This window comes from Populus euphratica, unplaced genomic scaffold (genome assembly GCF_000495115.2).
Source record: "Populus euphratica unplaced genomic scaffold, PopEup_1.0 scaffold549.1, whole genome shotgun sequence".
NCBI lineage: Eukaryota > Viridiplantae > Streptophyta > Magnoliopsida > Malpighiales > Salicaceae > Populus > Populus euphratica.
In genome coordinates this window covers 77572-97013 of record NW_011500426.1, presented here as the reverse complement: position 1 = coordinate 97013, position 19442 = coordinate 77572, and the positions used below count along the sequence as shown (strand labels likewise).

At 30.8% G+C, this 19442-nt stretch overlaps 1 protein-coding gene across 1 annotated transcript; it reads right to left on the bottom strand.

Annotated features, from left to right (window-relative positions):
- Nucleotides 1-15107: 15107 nt before the first annotated feature.
- On the bottom strand, nt 15108-18802 carry LOC105114601 (U-box domain-containing protein 8-like). The gene is made up of 2 exons (XM_011011194.1): nt 15646-18802; nt 15108-15487 (listed from the first exon to the last, which is right to left on the bottom strand). Exon 1 carries the CDS (start codon nt 18654-18656, stop codon nt 17532-17534), a length of 1125 nt encoding a protein of 374 aa, XP_011009496.1. The 5' UTR covers nt 18657-18802; the 3' UTR covers nt 15108-15487; nt 15646-17531.
- Nucleotides 18803-19442: the final 640 nt, after the last annotated feature.

The following is a 19442-nucleotide window of genomic DNA, read 5'->3' as shown; positions in this document are numbered from 1 at the left end:
GAGGGACCCTTTATTTATATATATTTTTGGTCCACCTCGCGGTGTGAGATTTGTGTTGATTAGGCACCATTCGGTAGTGATTTTGAACCTTTTTTTTTACTTAAATTTTGATTTTTTTATTAATATTAAAAAAATTAAAAAATTAAAAATTATTTTAATATTTTTTTAAATAAAAAATATTTTAAAAAATAAGCGTTAAGATATTCTTTAATATTTTATTAGTATTTTTATATCTCGGCAATCAATACTCATTTTTTATTACAAAACAATTAATTTTGTTTTATTAGTCAATTTGCACTAATGAAGTGATAATAACATATCCATCTATATCATAATTATTTGTCATTTTCCCTTAATCATAGTGAAAGATTTTATTTATATTCCATTAATCTATTTGAAACTTAAGTTATAATAATAGTTTATTAATAAAAATATATTAAATTTTAATTTTAATTATTTATATTAATGTGAAAACACGTGAATTATATCATTACCTATATATATATATATATATATATATTCATTTTTTTTCAGAAATAAAAATGTAAATTAATTATTTTTTAAAGATGTTTGGTAAAGATAAGTAACTGAGAATTTTACTTTATGTTAAGTGGGAGAATTTAGCAGAGGGTAATTTATTAAAAGAGGATGATAATTAACCAAAATTATTTTAAAACATATTCAAATAATATTTTTTATATAATCTTTTCAATCATTATTAATAATTTTTTTTCTTTTCACTAATCTTGTATACTTCTATTTATTAACACATTAATTAACCTTAAAAATTAATTTTTCTCTTTTAACAATTATCTTGGCAATTTTTGCTTTTTTGTAAAGACTCTCTTCTAAGAAAAGCCATAAATTCTCAAATAATTAATAAATCAAATTAATCAACCATTGGATCCAGAGTTGTCGGTATCCTCACTGTCTTTTTTTATTTATTATTATTAATATAGAATAAAAATAAATAAAAATAATTTTTTGTTTGCTTTCATGCTTGTCCCAGTCACGTGCTGAAACGTGAGCCGTTAAACGCCCACGAAACAATAGGAAATTGAACAGGATCCTATTTGGTCTTTGTTTTTTTAGCGATTCTATTTTACGGCCTTTTTTCTCGGGGATTTCTCATTTTAGTCCCTAATTTATTTACTAATTCTTGATTAGATCCTAAACCATATGCATTTTCTCAATTTGATTCCAATCGTTTTCAAGTAACTCTCAACCCCAGGGGCGGAAATATGGTGTTGAAGGACGAGGAGGCCGAGGCATCCCTAACTTTGAGAGATCTTACATTTTAGTCCTTTATATTTGAAAAGTCCTCATTAGGGAAACACTAAATCCACGGATTATTTTCTTAAATCCACGAAAAAAAAATCATGAATAGTAAATAGTATTCATCTTTGTTTCGAAGGACTCTTTTACTTGGATTTAAATTTAAATTTAAGAATTATTTCATAGAAAGAGAAAAAAACAAAATCCTACCTTATTTTAATTAAACTAAAACAAATATTGACCCATCAACAATCTAATTGACTTTAACTATATTGATCAATAACTCAACTAATCGAGTGAATCAAATTTAAAGAAAAGAGAACAAAATAACATTCAAGTTGATCAAATTTTCTGGATCAAATCGGGTCAGAGATCTATATCTGCAAATCAGGTTTTTTTTTTTTCTTTTTTTTTGGGTGCATGTAGGAATTATATGTACTTGCATGTTAATAAAGAAAGGTGGATGGTTCCGACACAATCCATGAGAAGCGATGCATTTCATCATGTGGTAGTAGCGTAGCTAAAAGCTACAAGCAACAAGAAATAAATAAAATAAATGAATAAAGAAGAAGAAGAAGAAGAAAAGAAGAGGGCAATTAACACATTGATTTGATTTCCAAAAGGGAATCTGCTGCACCAAATTGACTTGGAAAACACGATAAATTGAAAAGTCTATTCTGTAATCTTGATAGCTAGGCTGTAGGGCCTGGGCACATGTGTTTTTTAGTTGGAATTATTATAGCCATTAAATCTTATCTAGTTCAGAAGACCCAGTTGATTCAGCCAATCTAGGCGATAATTGACCATGTTAGCTTCAATATTTTTTGCTTAAGATGAGATTGTTTCATTTAAAACAAAATTATTTTGGGTTAATGATCCAGCCTGGATCCATGTGTGGTGCTTTCTTGGTTCATAGATATTGAGGCCGCCTGGATGTTCTTCTTCATGTTTTTTGTTTTTTTTTCCCTCTAATTGTCTCTTGAAGATAGAGAAGAGAATTGGAAATGGAGATCCATATAAAAATATACTTTTTTATTGAACATATCTAGGCGATAATTGACCCTGTTAGCTTCAATATTTTTTTCTTAAGATGAGATTGTTTCATTTAAAACAAAATTATTTTGGGTTAATGATCCAGCCTGGATCCATGTGTGGTGCTTTCTTGGTTCATAGATATTGAGGCCGCCTGGATGTTCTTCTTCATGTTTTTTGTTTTTTTTTCCCTCTAATTGTCTCTTGAAGATAGAGAAGAGAATTGGAAATGGAGATCCATATAAAAATATACTTTTTTATTGAACATATCCTAATACATATAAATTAAAAATGGAGATGAAGAGTTTTTTTTTTTATAGCTAAACATGCCATACTTTTTTTTTATTTATTTCATGTGGGGTGTCCGGGTCAGCTTGCGCGTACCACGACTAATCCCCACGGCCCACTGAATATCCTGCAAATCAAGTAGGCATGTAATGCACCGCGGGGGTGATAGACGTGCACACCAGGGCTCGAACCCAGGTGCAGTGGAAAGAAACAAGCCCCTTCCATCGCTAGGCCAAGCACTGATTTGGGAGTTTGATGTATGTAAATAGTAAAAATTAGAGTTTTAATAAATTCCCTGCATATAAGACTGCATATAAGATGTATGTTATTAATTCACATTAAAACATACATATATATATATATATATATAAAAGAACTAAAAATTCAACAAATTTGTGGTGAGATCCACTTGAGCTGCACAGTGAAATGCTAAAAATCATTGAAAAATATAATATAATTTTGAATTTTAAACTCATTCACAAGTTTTTCATTCAAAATAATATTGTAGTAAAAAGGCCAAAAAAGAAGAAGAAGAAGAAGGAATCTTCATTCAAATTTTTCAAGCGTTGATTAACGAAAAAAGATAACAACTCAACGAACAATGTACTAAGTGTAGGTATTACTTTTATTGGCCTTTATGTTCAACCGGTTGCTCAAGTCTTCATGGCAGTTGGTAATTAATGATTTTTTTTGAAAAATTGAAGTAATTTAAGAACAAAGTTAATGGGTTAGATAATCGGTTCTGCAATCTAATTTATTTCTCCTAGCTAGCCAAGATGGCTAGTAAATGATGTCTAATATCTATAAAAAAAAATTTAATCAATTTAAAAACTTTTTTATTGTTAAGTATCTCTTTTAGAGAAACTAGAATGATATTTGAAAAGAAATTCTGAAAATAAATATATATTAAAGAATAAAAATTAAGAATTTAATGTTTGAAAGATTCATGTTATACCTACAACTTATAAATATAATTTTTTTTCTAATAGTTTTAATGAGAGGATATATTCCTGATATGTATTAATAAATAATAAATATGTTTTACATAAATTTTAATATTGATGAAACTATAGTAAGAATTCAGAAAACTTTTACACACTTTTACTTGCATAACATTAATATCAATAAAAATATAATGAACTATTAGAAAATTTTTATTTATTATCTTTTATATAATATTAATATTAATGAAAATATTACAGGTCTTAGATAACTTTTGTACATGATTCTTTATAAAACATTAATATCAATGAAAACATGATGAGCCATTAAAAAACTTTTATATATTTAAGATATAGAGAGAGTAGAATCTAAAATTTAGTTAAATGAGTTGGTTTTTTTTTTTAAGTTAAGTTAATAAGGGTTGAGCTCTTCTTTAAAATTGAGCTCATAAAAGCTGAAATCTTTTCTTACACTAAACCTATAATATTAGACTCTTTTACTATGCTAAGCCTATAAAAATTAGTTTATTTTATAGGCTACACTTATAAAAATTGTGTCTTTTTTTTTATATAATAATATTAATGTTAATAAAAATATAATTTTTTTTTATACATTTAAAGATATAGAAAAAGTAAGATTTAAAGTGTAGTTAAATTTATAGTAGTTGAGCTATTTCCTATGTTTAATTTCTTAGCAGTTATTGAATTTTGGATAAATTATCATATACATGAACAAATATGAATTTCTTTCTAGAAACCCTTTTTCTATATTTGATCCTCGAATAATAAAATATTTAAACCTACCACGTATACTAATATCTACTTTTGTAAGAACAAAAATCAATCATAGTTTACTTCAATTCCTTCGGTTTCCAAATTATTTTCTTTATTTTGCAATGATTGTTTTTTGTTAGATATTAATTATATATTGAGATTAAACCTTCAGCACCACCAAATCTTAAATCATCATGACTGCTGCACTTATGAGAGTTTTTTTTTTTACATATATTTTTTTTAAAATATGAAATGTAAATCATCCTTTGGTTCATTCGATTATGTAATTTGATATTATAATCCAAGAGTGCTTGTGGCTGGCCAAGGCATTGTTATTGCAGTTATGGCCAGACAGTCTCTCGACACAGGACATTAATTAGTTTAATGTTCATATTTTTTTTTTTAGATTAATATGGGTGTCCGGCTAACTTGCACGCATCACGACTAATTTCACGGGCCCTGAAGTTAACGACCATATAAACCTCCAGTGACCATCATACGAGCAACTAAGGACTCGAACTTGAGATTATAGAGAGAGTAAACCCCTTAATCCCAAGTCCTTATCACTTGACCACCACCTAGATGGTTAATTTAATATTCATCTTAGTCATATTCTAGGTAGTTGTCACACTCACAAAACTCAATTAATCTCACGGACCCTGAAATTAACGATCATGTAAGCCTCCAGTAACCATCATATAAATAACCAAAAACTCGAACCTGAGTTTAATGTTTCTAGGTAGTTGTCACACTCACAAAACTATATCGATCCTCGTAAAATTTATCAAAGAATTTAATATTTTTAAATAATTTCTTCCTCACAATATCCCTTCATTCAACCTTGATATTTCGTTAAATAATACATATAAACATTAATTATATCTTGCAAAAATATATGAGAGTTGATGCATCTCATCATCTGTTAGATTGTCGGTATCAGCTGCTTGACTTTGTTTATCTATTTGCGTGTGCAGACAGTGTCTTGCATAGAATACAAGCAAACGCTCAGCGAAAGTGATTACTGGTTGGTGAAATAAAATAGATTCCCAATTAAATAGGAATATAGCCTCCACAAATGACCTCAATATAATATAGACTCAAAAAAATACCTTGGCCTTTTGCATTATTGAAAGCATTCCTCGTGCAATGACATTCGGCACAGTTTGTTTTTTAGTTTATAGCAAAGTTTTAAAATTATATTTGATTTGAAAATTATTAAATTGATGTTTTTTAGTGGTTTTTAGTAGTCTTAATATGTTGTTGTTAAGAACAAAAAGAAGTTCAAAAAATTATTTTAATATATTTTTAAGAATTTTTTTTTTTTCAAAACGACCCTTTATTAGAATAGCACATATACATTAATAAACATGTTTCAAAAGTAATTATAATAGAAAATAATATAAAATTATTGATAAAATTTATGATATATTTATAAGCTATGAGTCTAATTTTTTTAAGTAAATAAAATACTGAAATATAATTTTACTCTAATAGTTTTAATAAAAGAGTATTCTAGATATAAATTAATAAATACTAAATATTTCTCACTCAAATATTAATATTAATTAAAATATAATAGATCTTTAAAGAACTTTTACATATTAATTATCTTTTACACAACTTTAATGTCAATAAAACTATGACATGTTTTCAGAAAATTATTATAAATTATAATTTACATAATATTAATGTGAATAAAAATATAATAAGCTCTTAGAAAATTTTTATATATCTAAAAAAATAAAATTTAAAATATAGTTGAATTAACCAGGCTTTTCCTCAAGGTTGAATTTATTTCTGTAACTCCTTGGATTTTGAATAAATTGTTATATACATGAACAAATATGAATTTCTTTCTAGAAACTCTTGTTTATATTTGATTATCGAATAATAAAATGTTAAAACCCACCACGTATACTAATATCTACTTTTGTATGAACAAAAATCAATCATAGTTACTTCAATGCCTTCGGTTTCCAAATTATTTTCTTTATTTTGCAATGATTATTTTCGGTTAGATATTAATTATATATCGAGATTAAACCTTTCAGCACTACCAAATCTTAAATCATTCAAGACTTCTGCGTTTACAGGGTTTTTTTCTTACATATGTTTTTAAAATATGAAATGTAAACCATCCTTTGGTTCATACGATTATGTAATATGATATTATAATCCAAGAGTGCTTCCAAGGCATTGTTGTTGTTGTTGTGGCCAGACACAGTCTCTTGACACGGGATGATGAGTTTAATGTTCATCCTAGTCATTTTCTAGGTAGTTGTCTCCCTCACAAAACTATAATATCCTCGTAAAATTTATCAAAGCATTTAATATTTTTAAATAATTTCTTCCTCACAATATCCTTCCATTCAACTTTGACTTTTCGTTGAACAATACATATAAACATTATATCTTACAGAAATACATCTGTTAGACGTATGCATGAGAGTTGATGCATCTCATCAGATTGTCGGTATAGACTCAAAAAAATATATTATTAGAATTTTAATAACCAACCAATCAAAGAAACGGTGAGCCAAGAAAGATGACAGACAGGGATGCCTCTTCTCTCTGAGGCATTCTGTGAGCATGGCAGCAATCAACTTCTTGTCACTTGACTGTTACACTTTGGATCTTACGTTAAGAGGTTACATTCAAGGATTGAAAGTGTTATTTTTTAATATAATTAAGGCTAATAATAAATAGTGTGGGCTTGCTAGCTGTAAGTTTTACGGAGATGAATTAAGTGGGTGGGATTAATTGTTTTTTTACATGTTCAATAGTGTGGAATTGCGTTATAAAGAGATGATTGGAAATTGAAAGAACTGTTTCATAATGGTTACCTGGAGCAGCACACCTAAGAAACTTCTCGCTGGTTTTCAAAGATATAAAAGTCTTTTCACATTGTTTATTTAATTGAGAAGTTAAATGATCAATATATCATTGATTTGAAAGCAAAAAATCTAAACCTCGCGTGCATAGATATTTTTATATTTTTATAATAATTTTTTTGTTATTATAATTTAAATTTACAGGTATTTTGATATTTAACAAAATATAAAAAATAATAAATAAATAAAATTCAAAGAAAAACTGCAAAAAAAACCTTTAAAAAAATTAAGCATGAGATCAAGGGGTGTTTTCAGTTTTTCATATTGTTTTCTTTTGCAATTACAAAGTCACCTTTGAGATAATCTTGTATTTGACTAAATAAAAAAGATAGGTATGCAATGGAGGCGTTAATGCTCTTCGAGTGACAACTCACAACTCTTGACATTGAAAAATATCCTTTTACTATGTTGTTATGTTCTCTTTTTATTAATGTGATATTATCTCCTTTGGTGGTTTAATTTGTCGGTAATTATTTTGTTTTTGTTTTTTGTTGTTGATATTTAAACTTTAGTCATTTATTCTTTTGATTTTTAATTTTTTATGTTGACCCTTTTGTAGAATTTTTATTTGTTTTTAATTTTAGTTTTCAATCTTAATTTATCAAATATTATATTGTCTAATTTGGTTCTTTTTTTTTCTTGTTCTTTATATAAAAGTTTTATTGGCTTTCAATTTCATCAATAAATTTAAATTGATTATATTATATTTTTAATTTGGTCATTATTGTTTTGATTTTTATTTTTTTTGTTTCTTTTGTAAAATTTATTATTCTTTTCAATTTCACCTTTCAATCAAAATATTTTTTTGTTTTTTATGTTAATTTTAATCCTCATTCTTTTGTTTTTTTTGTCCTTTTTCTAAATTGATTTTTGTTTTCAATTTAACCCTTTAATAAAAATAATTAATCATGTTATTCAATTTTGAACCTTATTTTTTTAATTGCTATTTTTTAAAATCTTTTTGTATAGTTTTTTTTTTATAATTCCATCCTTTAATATTTGATTAATTAAAAATTGAACTTTATGATTTTTCTAGATTTTGTGTTTCCGGTTTAATAATCTGGGTCACGAGTTTGAAAAATTAATATGAATTTTTTAAAAAATAGGTTTATAATCCTCTTTATTTTGTTATCAGATTATTCTAATCTCGTGACATAGATAATGAGTTTGACAAAATATCTTAGATTAGCTCACCCCTAATTACTAGAATTACATATTTGTCATAGCTAGTTTTTTAATGTTAATTTACCCTATCTCAGCACTTGAATACTAATTTTTACATAAAAAAATAGCGTGATCCCATAGAGAAGCATGGGCACCAAGGCCTGTGGAATACTATTGGATTTTCCTCCCATCAGCTTAGTTCTGTTCAATGGAGGATTTCCTTTAATATAATTTGATGATTGTGTTGTTTGCATATACAGTTACTGAAATTAGCCAGGCTTGACATATATCCATTGATTTTTTTTTTATATAATTAGTTTGAACATTTACTTGGTTAAATCTAGAAGACCCTGTGAGTTAACCTATAACCTAATTGATTTAGGTAAACTCAGTGAGGCTTAATCAAGTTAATTTTAAATATTTTTTAATTTTATTTGAAATAATATTTTAAAAAAACTATTATAATAACATCATTTTAAAATTAGACTAAATTGATTTAATGACCCAATGATCCTATATCTAACTTGGCTTTCATATTAACAGGATTTATTTATGAGTTCTGAATGGGGAGGGGAAATCATATATAAGCCAATACTTATTTACCAATATACCTTGTGATTAACTAACCAAATATCATATGGCCACGCATTCATTAGTTAATTGGCTGGCGTACCTGTGTATGCTTTGAGTAACTCCAACGAATAATTTGTGTTGGTTTTTGAGCATGATAATGCTCTGGAAACCATGATTAAGCTTAATTGACAACCTTGCTCTCGCTAGCTGTGTGAACTGTTAACACAGCTAACACAGGTTAATTGACAGCTTAAGTGACTTTTAGGCTTTGGATGTGGACTCTTGGCTGGTCATGAGTCTTGTTTTACACTCCTTTGGTCGATGCTCAACATCATGCCGAGGCCATCTTTTGTTGTCTTGAGTCTTGTTGTGCTAGGCTGTAATCCATGCATTCTGACGGTAAACAATGGCGTGTTATTGAATGAGTTGGAGATTTGAAGTCATACTTGGCTGCAAAGTTAGGCATGAAACCTCATGAGTTTACCTTATATCCAAAAACTATCTCAATCAAAAAAAAAATTAAGTTATTAAATAAAATCTTAATATATAATTTATAAAACTTAAAACTTGGATAGAAATATAAGAACCATAGTTATTAAACCCGGCCCGGGGTTGACCCGGTCAAGGGGACGGGTCTCGGGTTTCATGGGTTGACTCGAAAAAATTTTAAAAAATAAAATTTAAGATTTTTTTCATGGGAGTATAGAGTATATATAAGAAAGGGTTTTAAATCCCACATTGAAAAAATATTATATTATCTTTTTAAGTTGAAGTATTTAAACTAAAAGAGCTTTTATCCCACATTGAAAAAACATGATTTTTTTCTTGAGAACATAGAATATATATATGAAAGGGTTTCAAATCCCACATTGAAAAGATACTATGTTATCCTTTTAAGTTGAAGTATTTAAACCAAAAGATTTTTTATCCCACATTGAAAAAACATGATTTTTTTCTTGGAAATATGGAGTATATATACTAATGAGTTTCAAATCCCACATTAAAAAAACATTATTTTTTCATAGGAGTATAGAATATATATACGAAAGGGTTTCAAATTTCATGTTGAAAAGATACTATGTTATCTTTTTAAGTTGAAATATTTAAATTAAAAGGTTTTTTATCCCACATTGAAAAAACATGATTTTTTTCTCGGGAACATAGAGTATATATACGAAAGGGTTTCAAATTCCACATTGAAAATATACTATATTATCATTTTAAGTTGAAGTATTTAAATGAAATAGTTTTTTATCTTACATTGAAAAAATATTACTTTTTTCTTGGGAATATAGAGTATATATACTAATGGGTTTTAAATATCATATTTGAAAAAAAAAAAAACCGGGTCTCATCCGAGTTTGCCCTGATCGCCCGGGTCATGGGTTGACCTGCTGGGCCATCCAGGTTTGACTGAGCTGTTGTCACAACCGGTCTTTTATTAAATCCGAACTGGTCCAGGCACCGGGCTGACCGGGTCTCGGGTCAACCCGCAAGGCCGGGCCAGGTTTAATAACACTAATAAGAACTCGAGGTAATATTTTTCTAAGATTTTTATAATGGTATGCATGATTTGATATTTATGGGAAGGATCCAAACTTCTATGCCAAGCGTCCTATTTAATTTTATGGTCAGTCGGTACTTTAGCTTGCATTTTTATAATTGAATTTATGATCTTTAGCAGGTTCACTTTAATTAGCAACTATATGCATTCGAGAGTGTTTTGATCTTAGGTCGTGCATGTCTACAAATCTGTACCAACTAGAAACTATAAGCTTTGTATTTCTTCCTTTGTTTGATGCATTCATGGAGAAAGAAGTTCGGATATTATTGTTGGTTTAGGGATTATAACAAACAATTAAAAAAAATAAAAACATCAAAAAAAATATTAATAAAATATTCTTTTTTAATGCCAATAAAATATTTTATTGATAAATTACAATATCAATGAAATATAAAACTCTTATAAGCAATTTTTTAATAATAGTATTCTGTTATCAATTTCATCTATTTGAATGAAAAATACCGATCAAATCTTCACTATATGCCGACATAATATTCCTTCAATAATTTCTGATTTTAAGATAGTGAAAACATGATCTATTTGAATGAATGTTTATTAACATGGTTATAGAATAATAATTATTTATAACTTGAGTTTCATCATATTTGTATTTTATTTAGTATTCAATGAGTAAAAAATTTAAATATTTATACTTTATCAAATATTAGATTTCACAGAGGTGTATTCAATGAGTAAAAAATTTAAATATTTTATAACTTGAATAATCAAATATTAGATTTCACAGAGGCTATCAAATATTAGATTTCACAGAGGTGGAACTAATAGTATTTGATAGAAGAAGTCAAAATTAATATAATAAGATATATTATTAAAAACTTATTTATTTAATATAAAAATATCATACTATTCCATATTTAAATACTAAATAAAAAAATTAAAATATTTTGTAGAGGTCCCGAGCCTCTGCTTGCTTCCCTCTAATTCAGCCCTTACCAGGTATACATATTGATATCTATTATTTAAATATAATTTATTACTCAACATAAAAGAAAATAATAATATATAAAAATGCATCCCACATCAGATTTAGATCGAGTTTAACAATATTTATATATAATTTATTATCAATTAAATAAATCAATTCTATACTTAAAAATTTACTTTATCATTCAAGCTAATTTGATTTGGTATTTATCGTATCAAGATAAAATTATCATTCATCTCAAATCCTCAACAGCATCACCAAGTAATACTTATTAAGCATAACATGATTTCAAAGTAAAAAAAGAAAGAAAAAAAGAAAGAAGGTAAACATGTGATAAATGTTGTTTAAGCAAGAGGATGGGATTCATGCTAGGCATTGAAACCAATGTATTGTCTGCCCTAGAGAAGATCTAAAGATAGAAGCATCAATGCCCTCTGTCTTCAAGCGTGCTCTTCTCCTCGTAATTAATACCACTCTATCACGCCCTCAATTTCATCCCCTTTACTCAATCTATCTACTATAATTATAAAGCCATTAAACACCATTATTGTGTCATCTTTTGTCTGCTTGGCTCAGCATTCCCTCTTCAGCACCAATGATTTTGTTAGCTTAATTAATATAAATCTACCTTTTATCATCCCACATTAATTGTCTTGAAATAAAGAAAAAAATATTAATTAATTCATTGAATAATCTATAATTAAATCTTGTTTTTCGTATGATGCATTTCAAGTGACGAAAGTGCTAGAGAAATTAGGTCCATGGAACAATGAAGCCATACTTTTCTTGTTTGACAAGGAGGATAAATGGGAAGAAAGCAAATAACATCCCATCTGCTAGCTACCATCAAATCCTAATTGGATTATGCATAATTATACGTACGTGTTTCTTTGGTAACTTAGGATAGAGTGTTTTTTTTTTAAATAATAAATTTGAAATACATTAAAATGATTGTTTTTTTAATTTTTAATATCAATATATCTAAATTATCAAAAAATTATATAAAAAATAAATTAATATTTTTTTAAAACAAAAAATAAAAGCTAAGGTAACATAAAATGAGAACTAACAATAATGAATATTTTTAATAAACAATTTTCCGTGAAAATTATAAATGGAAGGTTTGAGGAATGATTTTTTCTGAAAATTTAAAGTGTCTTTCAACTAAAAATTGTTATTATTATCATCATTGCATTCTAAATTGATGTGGTTCTCTAATTTCAAATGTTCTTGATATCTTAATCTGTTTTTTTTTAAAAAAAAAAGCCCGATTCACTATACACATAAAACTTTTTGCAGGCAAGTTTGGACACACGGCCGGATTGGGTGTGAGGAGAAATGACTTTAGATCCACCAAAGCCTCCAAAGCATGGCAGTGACATTCCCATTATGCCCAGTAGAGCAATTGCTTGCTTAAATGGGGACACCAAATGTCTTATCGTCTCTTTCCTTTTATTTTTTTTTAATAAAAAAACTCGTTGAGCCTTCAAATCCACAATGATGGATTTAAATCTTGCTTTTCTTGGGTGGTTGTAATTGTCTCTGTTGGCCCTTGAGAGGATAACATAATGGAAGGTCTCTTGCCCTTTATAGGATTGACCACTCAAACCACAGCATGGTCGGCCGGCGTACGGTGGCCCATATGATCCTACTCTTCTTTCAAGAAATCAAAAAAACCTTTTTCAAGAACTAATAAACTTTTGGTAAACACTGGAGAAATGCCCTGGCCAAGGAATGATTTTGTCATCCTGGGCTTTTTAGCATAGCTGTCTTCCATTATCTGAGTACTGATTTGAGAAAAAAGTTAGGGTAATCACTGCATGAATTATCAAGTTAATCTAGATCAATTATTTTAATTTAAATAATTAATTAAAAAAGACGTAAATGAATCTAAATTGAAAACACCCTAAAACGTTAATAAATTCATTTATAGCTTTAAAACACTACAATTAGTCTAAAAACTTAAAATCAACTCAAATTTAAAAATATTATAAGTTTCTACTTACCTTCTTAGATGATAGAAATACCAAAAAAAATACTTTGATGCAACTTTTCTTATTAAAAAAACTAATTGATAATAAAATTATTATTTTTTTGTTGAAATTGGTGTTAATCGATGATTTTTCCTCTTTTTAACTTGAATTTGGTAAATTTTTTTTTCAAACTAAAAACAAAAAAAAAAAAAGAATAATTGGTAACTTTTTTTTTTTCAAACTAAAAACAAAAAAAAAAGAATAAATTTTTAGCTCAAGATTGAATTTTTCAGAACTAAAATAACCAAAAAAATATTAATTGAAAGGTAGGATGATCAAAGTAAACTTTTCTTGCTGATTTGAAAACAATTATCTATTTTCCTTGCTCTTTTCACTTTGATTCTTTATTTTTTAATCTGTCATTCTCTAACATATTAGATGCAATTGGCTATCAATTTGATCATATAGGGATCAAATTGTAAAGAAAAAAAATTCAATGATTAAAATAAAAAAATAGGACAACAATCCACTCTGAGCCAGAAGAGGTGCATGGATTACAGTAAAAATACCATACCTTTTAGTGTTTGTTAATAAAACAGAAGATCTAGGAGACAAGCATATTCTCGTCCCAGGTCAGCTCTATATGCAAAGAAGTGGAGTTATGTTTTAAGCTTGAGATCTGTCATTTGCAAATTAATTTTTTATAAAGAAAAATATTGGTTCAAATCCTCAGTTTCTTTGCATAGAGCTGTAAGATCATTTGAGTCATATGTAGCCCATCGGAGATCGGTGCTAGCTGCAATCTTGCGACAGAAAACGCGGCCTGGAAAATTGATGGAGGCGGCGGCTCTTTCAGGGGGGGGAAAAAGAAAACGCGGCCTGGAAAATTGATGGAGGAGGAGGCTTTTTCAGGAAAAGGAAAAAAAAACTTTTTAGTTGTTTTTATCTATTTCTATTTAATTTATAAAAATAAATATTATACTTATAATTTATTTATTTTTATTTTGCTTAGGACTTTATTGTTTTTCTTTTATCTTCAAGTTTTCTTAGATTTGTTTTGGGTTTATTTAAGAGGTTGTAAAGTAGAAAAAATAAAATTATCAAGTATAATATCTAATTTAGTAATAATTAGCATATTTAATTAATATGAAAATTCGAGGGCATATAAAGGGCCTCAGAAGTGTCGGCCAAGCCTATCAAACCAAGAACCCACCCGAAGCCTATAATACCTAAGCAGTAGAGAGATGACCCGAAATCGTAACCCTAGCACACAAGACAACAAAGAACCCTAGATCCAATAGCATTACGGCATGGTCGGCTCACGGAGTCAATTTTTCAAGTATTGCACTGCTGGTGATGGGTGCTCTTCTCGGTGGATGCCTTGTTTTGAGTGTTAAGTTATTTGACTCTCAATGGATGTAACTCGGTTCATCTTTCGAGATTGTTTAGTCGACCCAAATCTTGACTCATGATCCAGGCCAAGTTTCTTAAAAACCAATCTGTAATCCAATTGATTGACCCAGTTAAAGTTCTTCAAAACAATGTTGTTGTAATTTGAACCGAATTAAACTAGATTAACTTGGTGATCAGTAACCTTCCATCTGTTCTACGAAAATCATACAGGATGGAACTGCGTAAAACTACATGGAACATGCAGTTCTACGAAAGAGAGAGGATAGAAACAGGGGACATGATACGAAACAAGAACTATTTTTGTCCTGGTCGCACCAAACATGAAATACCAATAACCATGAAGGTCCTGTACAATCCAATCATGTTCCATGTACCAAAAGCTACTTATTTTTGTAAGAGATAGTAGAGCATCTTTGCATATAGTTCGATCCTTACTTTGGCTTTGGCTAAATTCAGCGGCCCCTCGCTAGACAACATGTGTTCGATGGCGACAGACCAGAAAGAGGTAGTGAACACTTTACCATCATATAGTTCATCAACCTACTGAGGGGACACCAACAACTCAAATATCCAAAATCCCATTGGAAGCCCTGCTTCGTTCCAATCTGGCATTTTTGCATCGGTATTGCAGTTTGTTTTGTTGGGGAATGTCTCTGTAAAGTAAAGAAAAGGATAAGGAAGAAGTCGAGAAATATTAAAGAAGATGAGAGACAAATCAGCTGAGAGAGACACCAGTGGATGAGCACTCAATGGCCCTTTCTTATTTTCTACCAATATGAGAGAGACACCAAAGTGAAAGCAGGAACTTTACTTGTTGGAGACATTCACTTCGGCTTGATGCTTCTTTTACCACTTACTTTAATCCACGCCTACCTAAATATTCAACACAAAAACAAGAAAAGTTTATCCTCTTATTCTCAAAAAGAAATCCAATTCACCATCGACTTTTACACCCAAAGACACATTCGCATGTTCAATGTCATCAGCCGGCTTTCTACCCAAAGCAGGATAAACATGTTGCCGACCAAGTCAAAATTGGCTAACAAAGAAGCTTCCTCGGTTTTATAAATATAATAATTTAAGATGCTTCATTGCTACTACCTGTGACTTGAACAGGATCTAAACCACTATCAAGCTGCTATCACCAACTTCACCAGAAGTTTTCCTGTGAGAATGATAAACAAAACCAAGACTTGCCAACCAATGCGGCAACAGCAACTTAACAGTAGATTTAAGCTTTATGTGTAGCTTATATGTAGAGAGCATGCAGTTATCCTAGAGTTTATATGCATTTGAGCCAAATAGACCTTACACAATAGTATTCTGACGGTCCAGCCAAACCACCCTTCCTCATTTAATCTCTGCATTGAATGCCTTTCAGCTAATCTTTACTTTCAGGCTGACTACACTGCAATAACAAGTCCATCCTTCCTACACTTGTAAATGCATGAGTATGTATATACATGCCTTTAACTGGTCAAGATAACGGGCACACACTTCACACAAGCTAAGGATATTAAAGCATGCTACTCATTGAAAACAAGCTCTATGAAACTAAACCAGTCAACGAAAGTTGCTAAACAATACTCGAAGGAAAAGGGGGGGAACATTGCAACTTCCCGAAGCAAGCAATTTTCTGGATTTAATTGTTGAGCAATGGAACACAACATGGCAGTGATCAGTGAAAAAAAGGAGCAATAGATAATCACATTTCAGCAAAATCATTTGGACTATGAGAAAACCAAGTTACAACAACACGAAACCCTTGAGGGACAAGAAGGAAATCTCTGCAAATATTAACATCCACATGCCTGGCTATCAGACAACTATTGTTAATCAAGACATTAAATCCATAGATTCATATCTACACAAGACATTAAACAACGTAACATAAGACCTATAGTATTGAGCAGACTATCATGATACCTAAGCATGCCGGTATGTCAATGCACAATTGTATAGATAACAGGAGCAAGAGTTCATCCCAATCCCATAACCTACCTTGCAGTCTCAACATAACAAACAATAGCAATCCAAGCAAGGTCAAAAATGCGAAAAAGAGAGTAAATCAATGGATGCATTCAAGAAAATAAAGAAAGCACCAAGACCATCGGTGGGAAGGAATGACAGCAATGATGAGGCAAATTTGTTGAACAATGCCGATGAGCTGAAGTTTTAAACTCTAGAAAATGCCATCTAAATCATTGGCTTGAGCTTAAAAGGATCCGATTTAACATGTTATAACGTAGAAACAGCATAGCTACCATATCTTATTGTTTCCTTTTGCATTCAAACTATCTTCAATCGCAGTACTTGACAGAACAGAAACAGTTGCCATATCAATAAATTTGCTCCTTTGCCAACATCAAAATCAAGAAAACTGTAAAACCCTTCAAAAAACAAGAGGAAAGGAAAGGAAATGGCAATAATTAAAAGTAGATTGGAGACAATTTTCCAATTTGAAACCTTTTCAACTACAACCATTAAATTTCAGAGATTTGACTTATTAAAATTTACAAAACTAAAAAGAAAAGAAAAGAAAAACATATCCAATATCCCCTATCAAACCTCTGATTCCTTTGTTTGTACACGAAACTATCCAACAAACCCAAATAAGCCCACATCCCCAAAACAAACCCCAAAATCCACCTCCATCCCTCAAAAGACTCTTCACCCTCCACCAACAATCTCTTCATGCTACCCCCTACCACTTAAAGTTTGCACCAAACTTGAAGCATGTCTTCTAATTTTCTCATTCTCGTCATCCAAAAACCCAACACAAATCTCCAAAACCCCTTCTTTTTCCGCCTCAACACGCATTTCCTCAGCGAAACAACACAAACAACTCAACGTCAAAAGCGCGCATTGCACCCCTCTTTCGCTCCCATTCCTGATGACCTTAACCAAAACCTCCAAACACCCATTAACCTTCCTCATTTCTTCCCTCCCTTCCTTACATTTCACCAACAAACTCAAAACTTCCACCGCTCTTTCCAGCCCCATCCCACCAATTTTCATTAAAATTGGCACAGCCCCACACTCCACAGCGCGCTTCCTGTTATCAACAAATGAACAAATTGCATACAATGCAGTGGCTGCTTCTCTCACTTCACGCCCTTTGCCACTATAAAGAACCCAAATAAGCGTTTTTATCGCATTCGGGTAGGCTCCGATTGTAGCTTTGTTTACTTCCACAACAGCCAAGCTCGTCAAAATTGTGCAACCGATGGCCCGAGAACTTGCCGACCCAGCCCGGATAACATTTATGACCCGACTAATTACACCTTCAGCGACAAGGCCCACCTTGTTATCATCATCCAGAGAGAGATTAAGGAGGAGGGCCAGCGCTTTCTCTTGGATTTCCGACTCGGTCGAGTTGACACAGTTTAGAACCGCTGAGACAGCACCGGACTCGGTAAGTTGGCGGCGGGGTCCCGAGTCCAGCTTGGTGAGTCTAGTGAGTTCACTCAGCGAGTGAAGCTTCGACTCCAGCGTCGAAGATGGGGACACGAGAGTGTAGATTAGAAGCTGGGTTTGGTATTTCTTCGATTGGTCCGGGTTCAGGTTCCGACACGGGTCGGGGTCTGGTTGAGATTTTGGGATGGTGAAGCTGGAAATCAGGCTTCTCAAGGCGTGGTTGGGGATAAGACGAGGGTGCTCAGGCAAGGGGAGTTTGGTAATTGGACAAGTACGGTGGCCGGAGTCGCGCCACCGTTGAATTGAGGAGCGGTCAAAGGTGTGACCCGAAGAGAGAATAACCGGGTCGGACATGATTTCTAGAGAAATTGGACACCTGAAATCATCAGGCAAGTGAGTGGCCATGCTTTTGAGGCTGTAAGAAAACTGGGTTTTGTTTTGTTTTGTTTTGTGTTTTGTTGGGTTCTGGGTTGTTTCTCTCACTAGATATGTTGACTCAGTGTATGTTTCTCTCTCTATAAATAGTGAGAGAGGGAGAGGGGGGTTTAGGGGGTTTAGTTCCATGCATCAGCTGGGGTTAATGAGGGAAGTGGTTTAATGACTATAATACCCTCGTGGCTTATCCAAATTTTCACAAGAGGTTTTTCTTTTTTCTGTTTTATTTTATTTTTGAAATATATATATATATATATATATATAATCGATGATAAATAACACTATAGCATATATATTTAGGTTAATCACGCACCATTTCACTAATAATCATTGTTTATATAAGAAAATAATTAATATACATTTATAATGTCCAGTTATATTAATAAAAGATATAGGCGAGATGGAATTTTGATTTTAAATTAAGAAGGCATAATTGAATTTAAAAACTTTAAATTCAACTCTATTTCTCCAATAAATAAATAAATAAAATATTGTTAATTTTAATTTATTTATCCTCTCCTGCTCCCAAAAAACCACAAAACATTCCCGTTTTGGAATTATAACCATAGTTTTAAAACCCGGCTCGGTCCGGCGGGTTAACCCGGGACCCGGCCGACCCGAGACTGGAACCGGGCCGGGTTGATGAAAAATGATGAATAAATAAGGTAAGCTATGACCCGGTGTGACCCGGACGACCCGGCGGGTTGACCTGGAAACCCGGACGACCCAGTCAAAAACCCGGAAAAACCCGGTGGG

Bases quoted from the DNA above. Each gene is read 5' to 3' on its own strand.
- LOC105114601 (XM_011011194.1), bottom strand. From the start codon at position 18,656: ATGGCCACTCACTTGCCTGATGATTTCAGGTGTCCAATTTCTCTAGAA.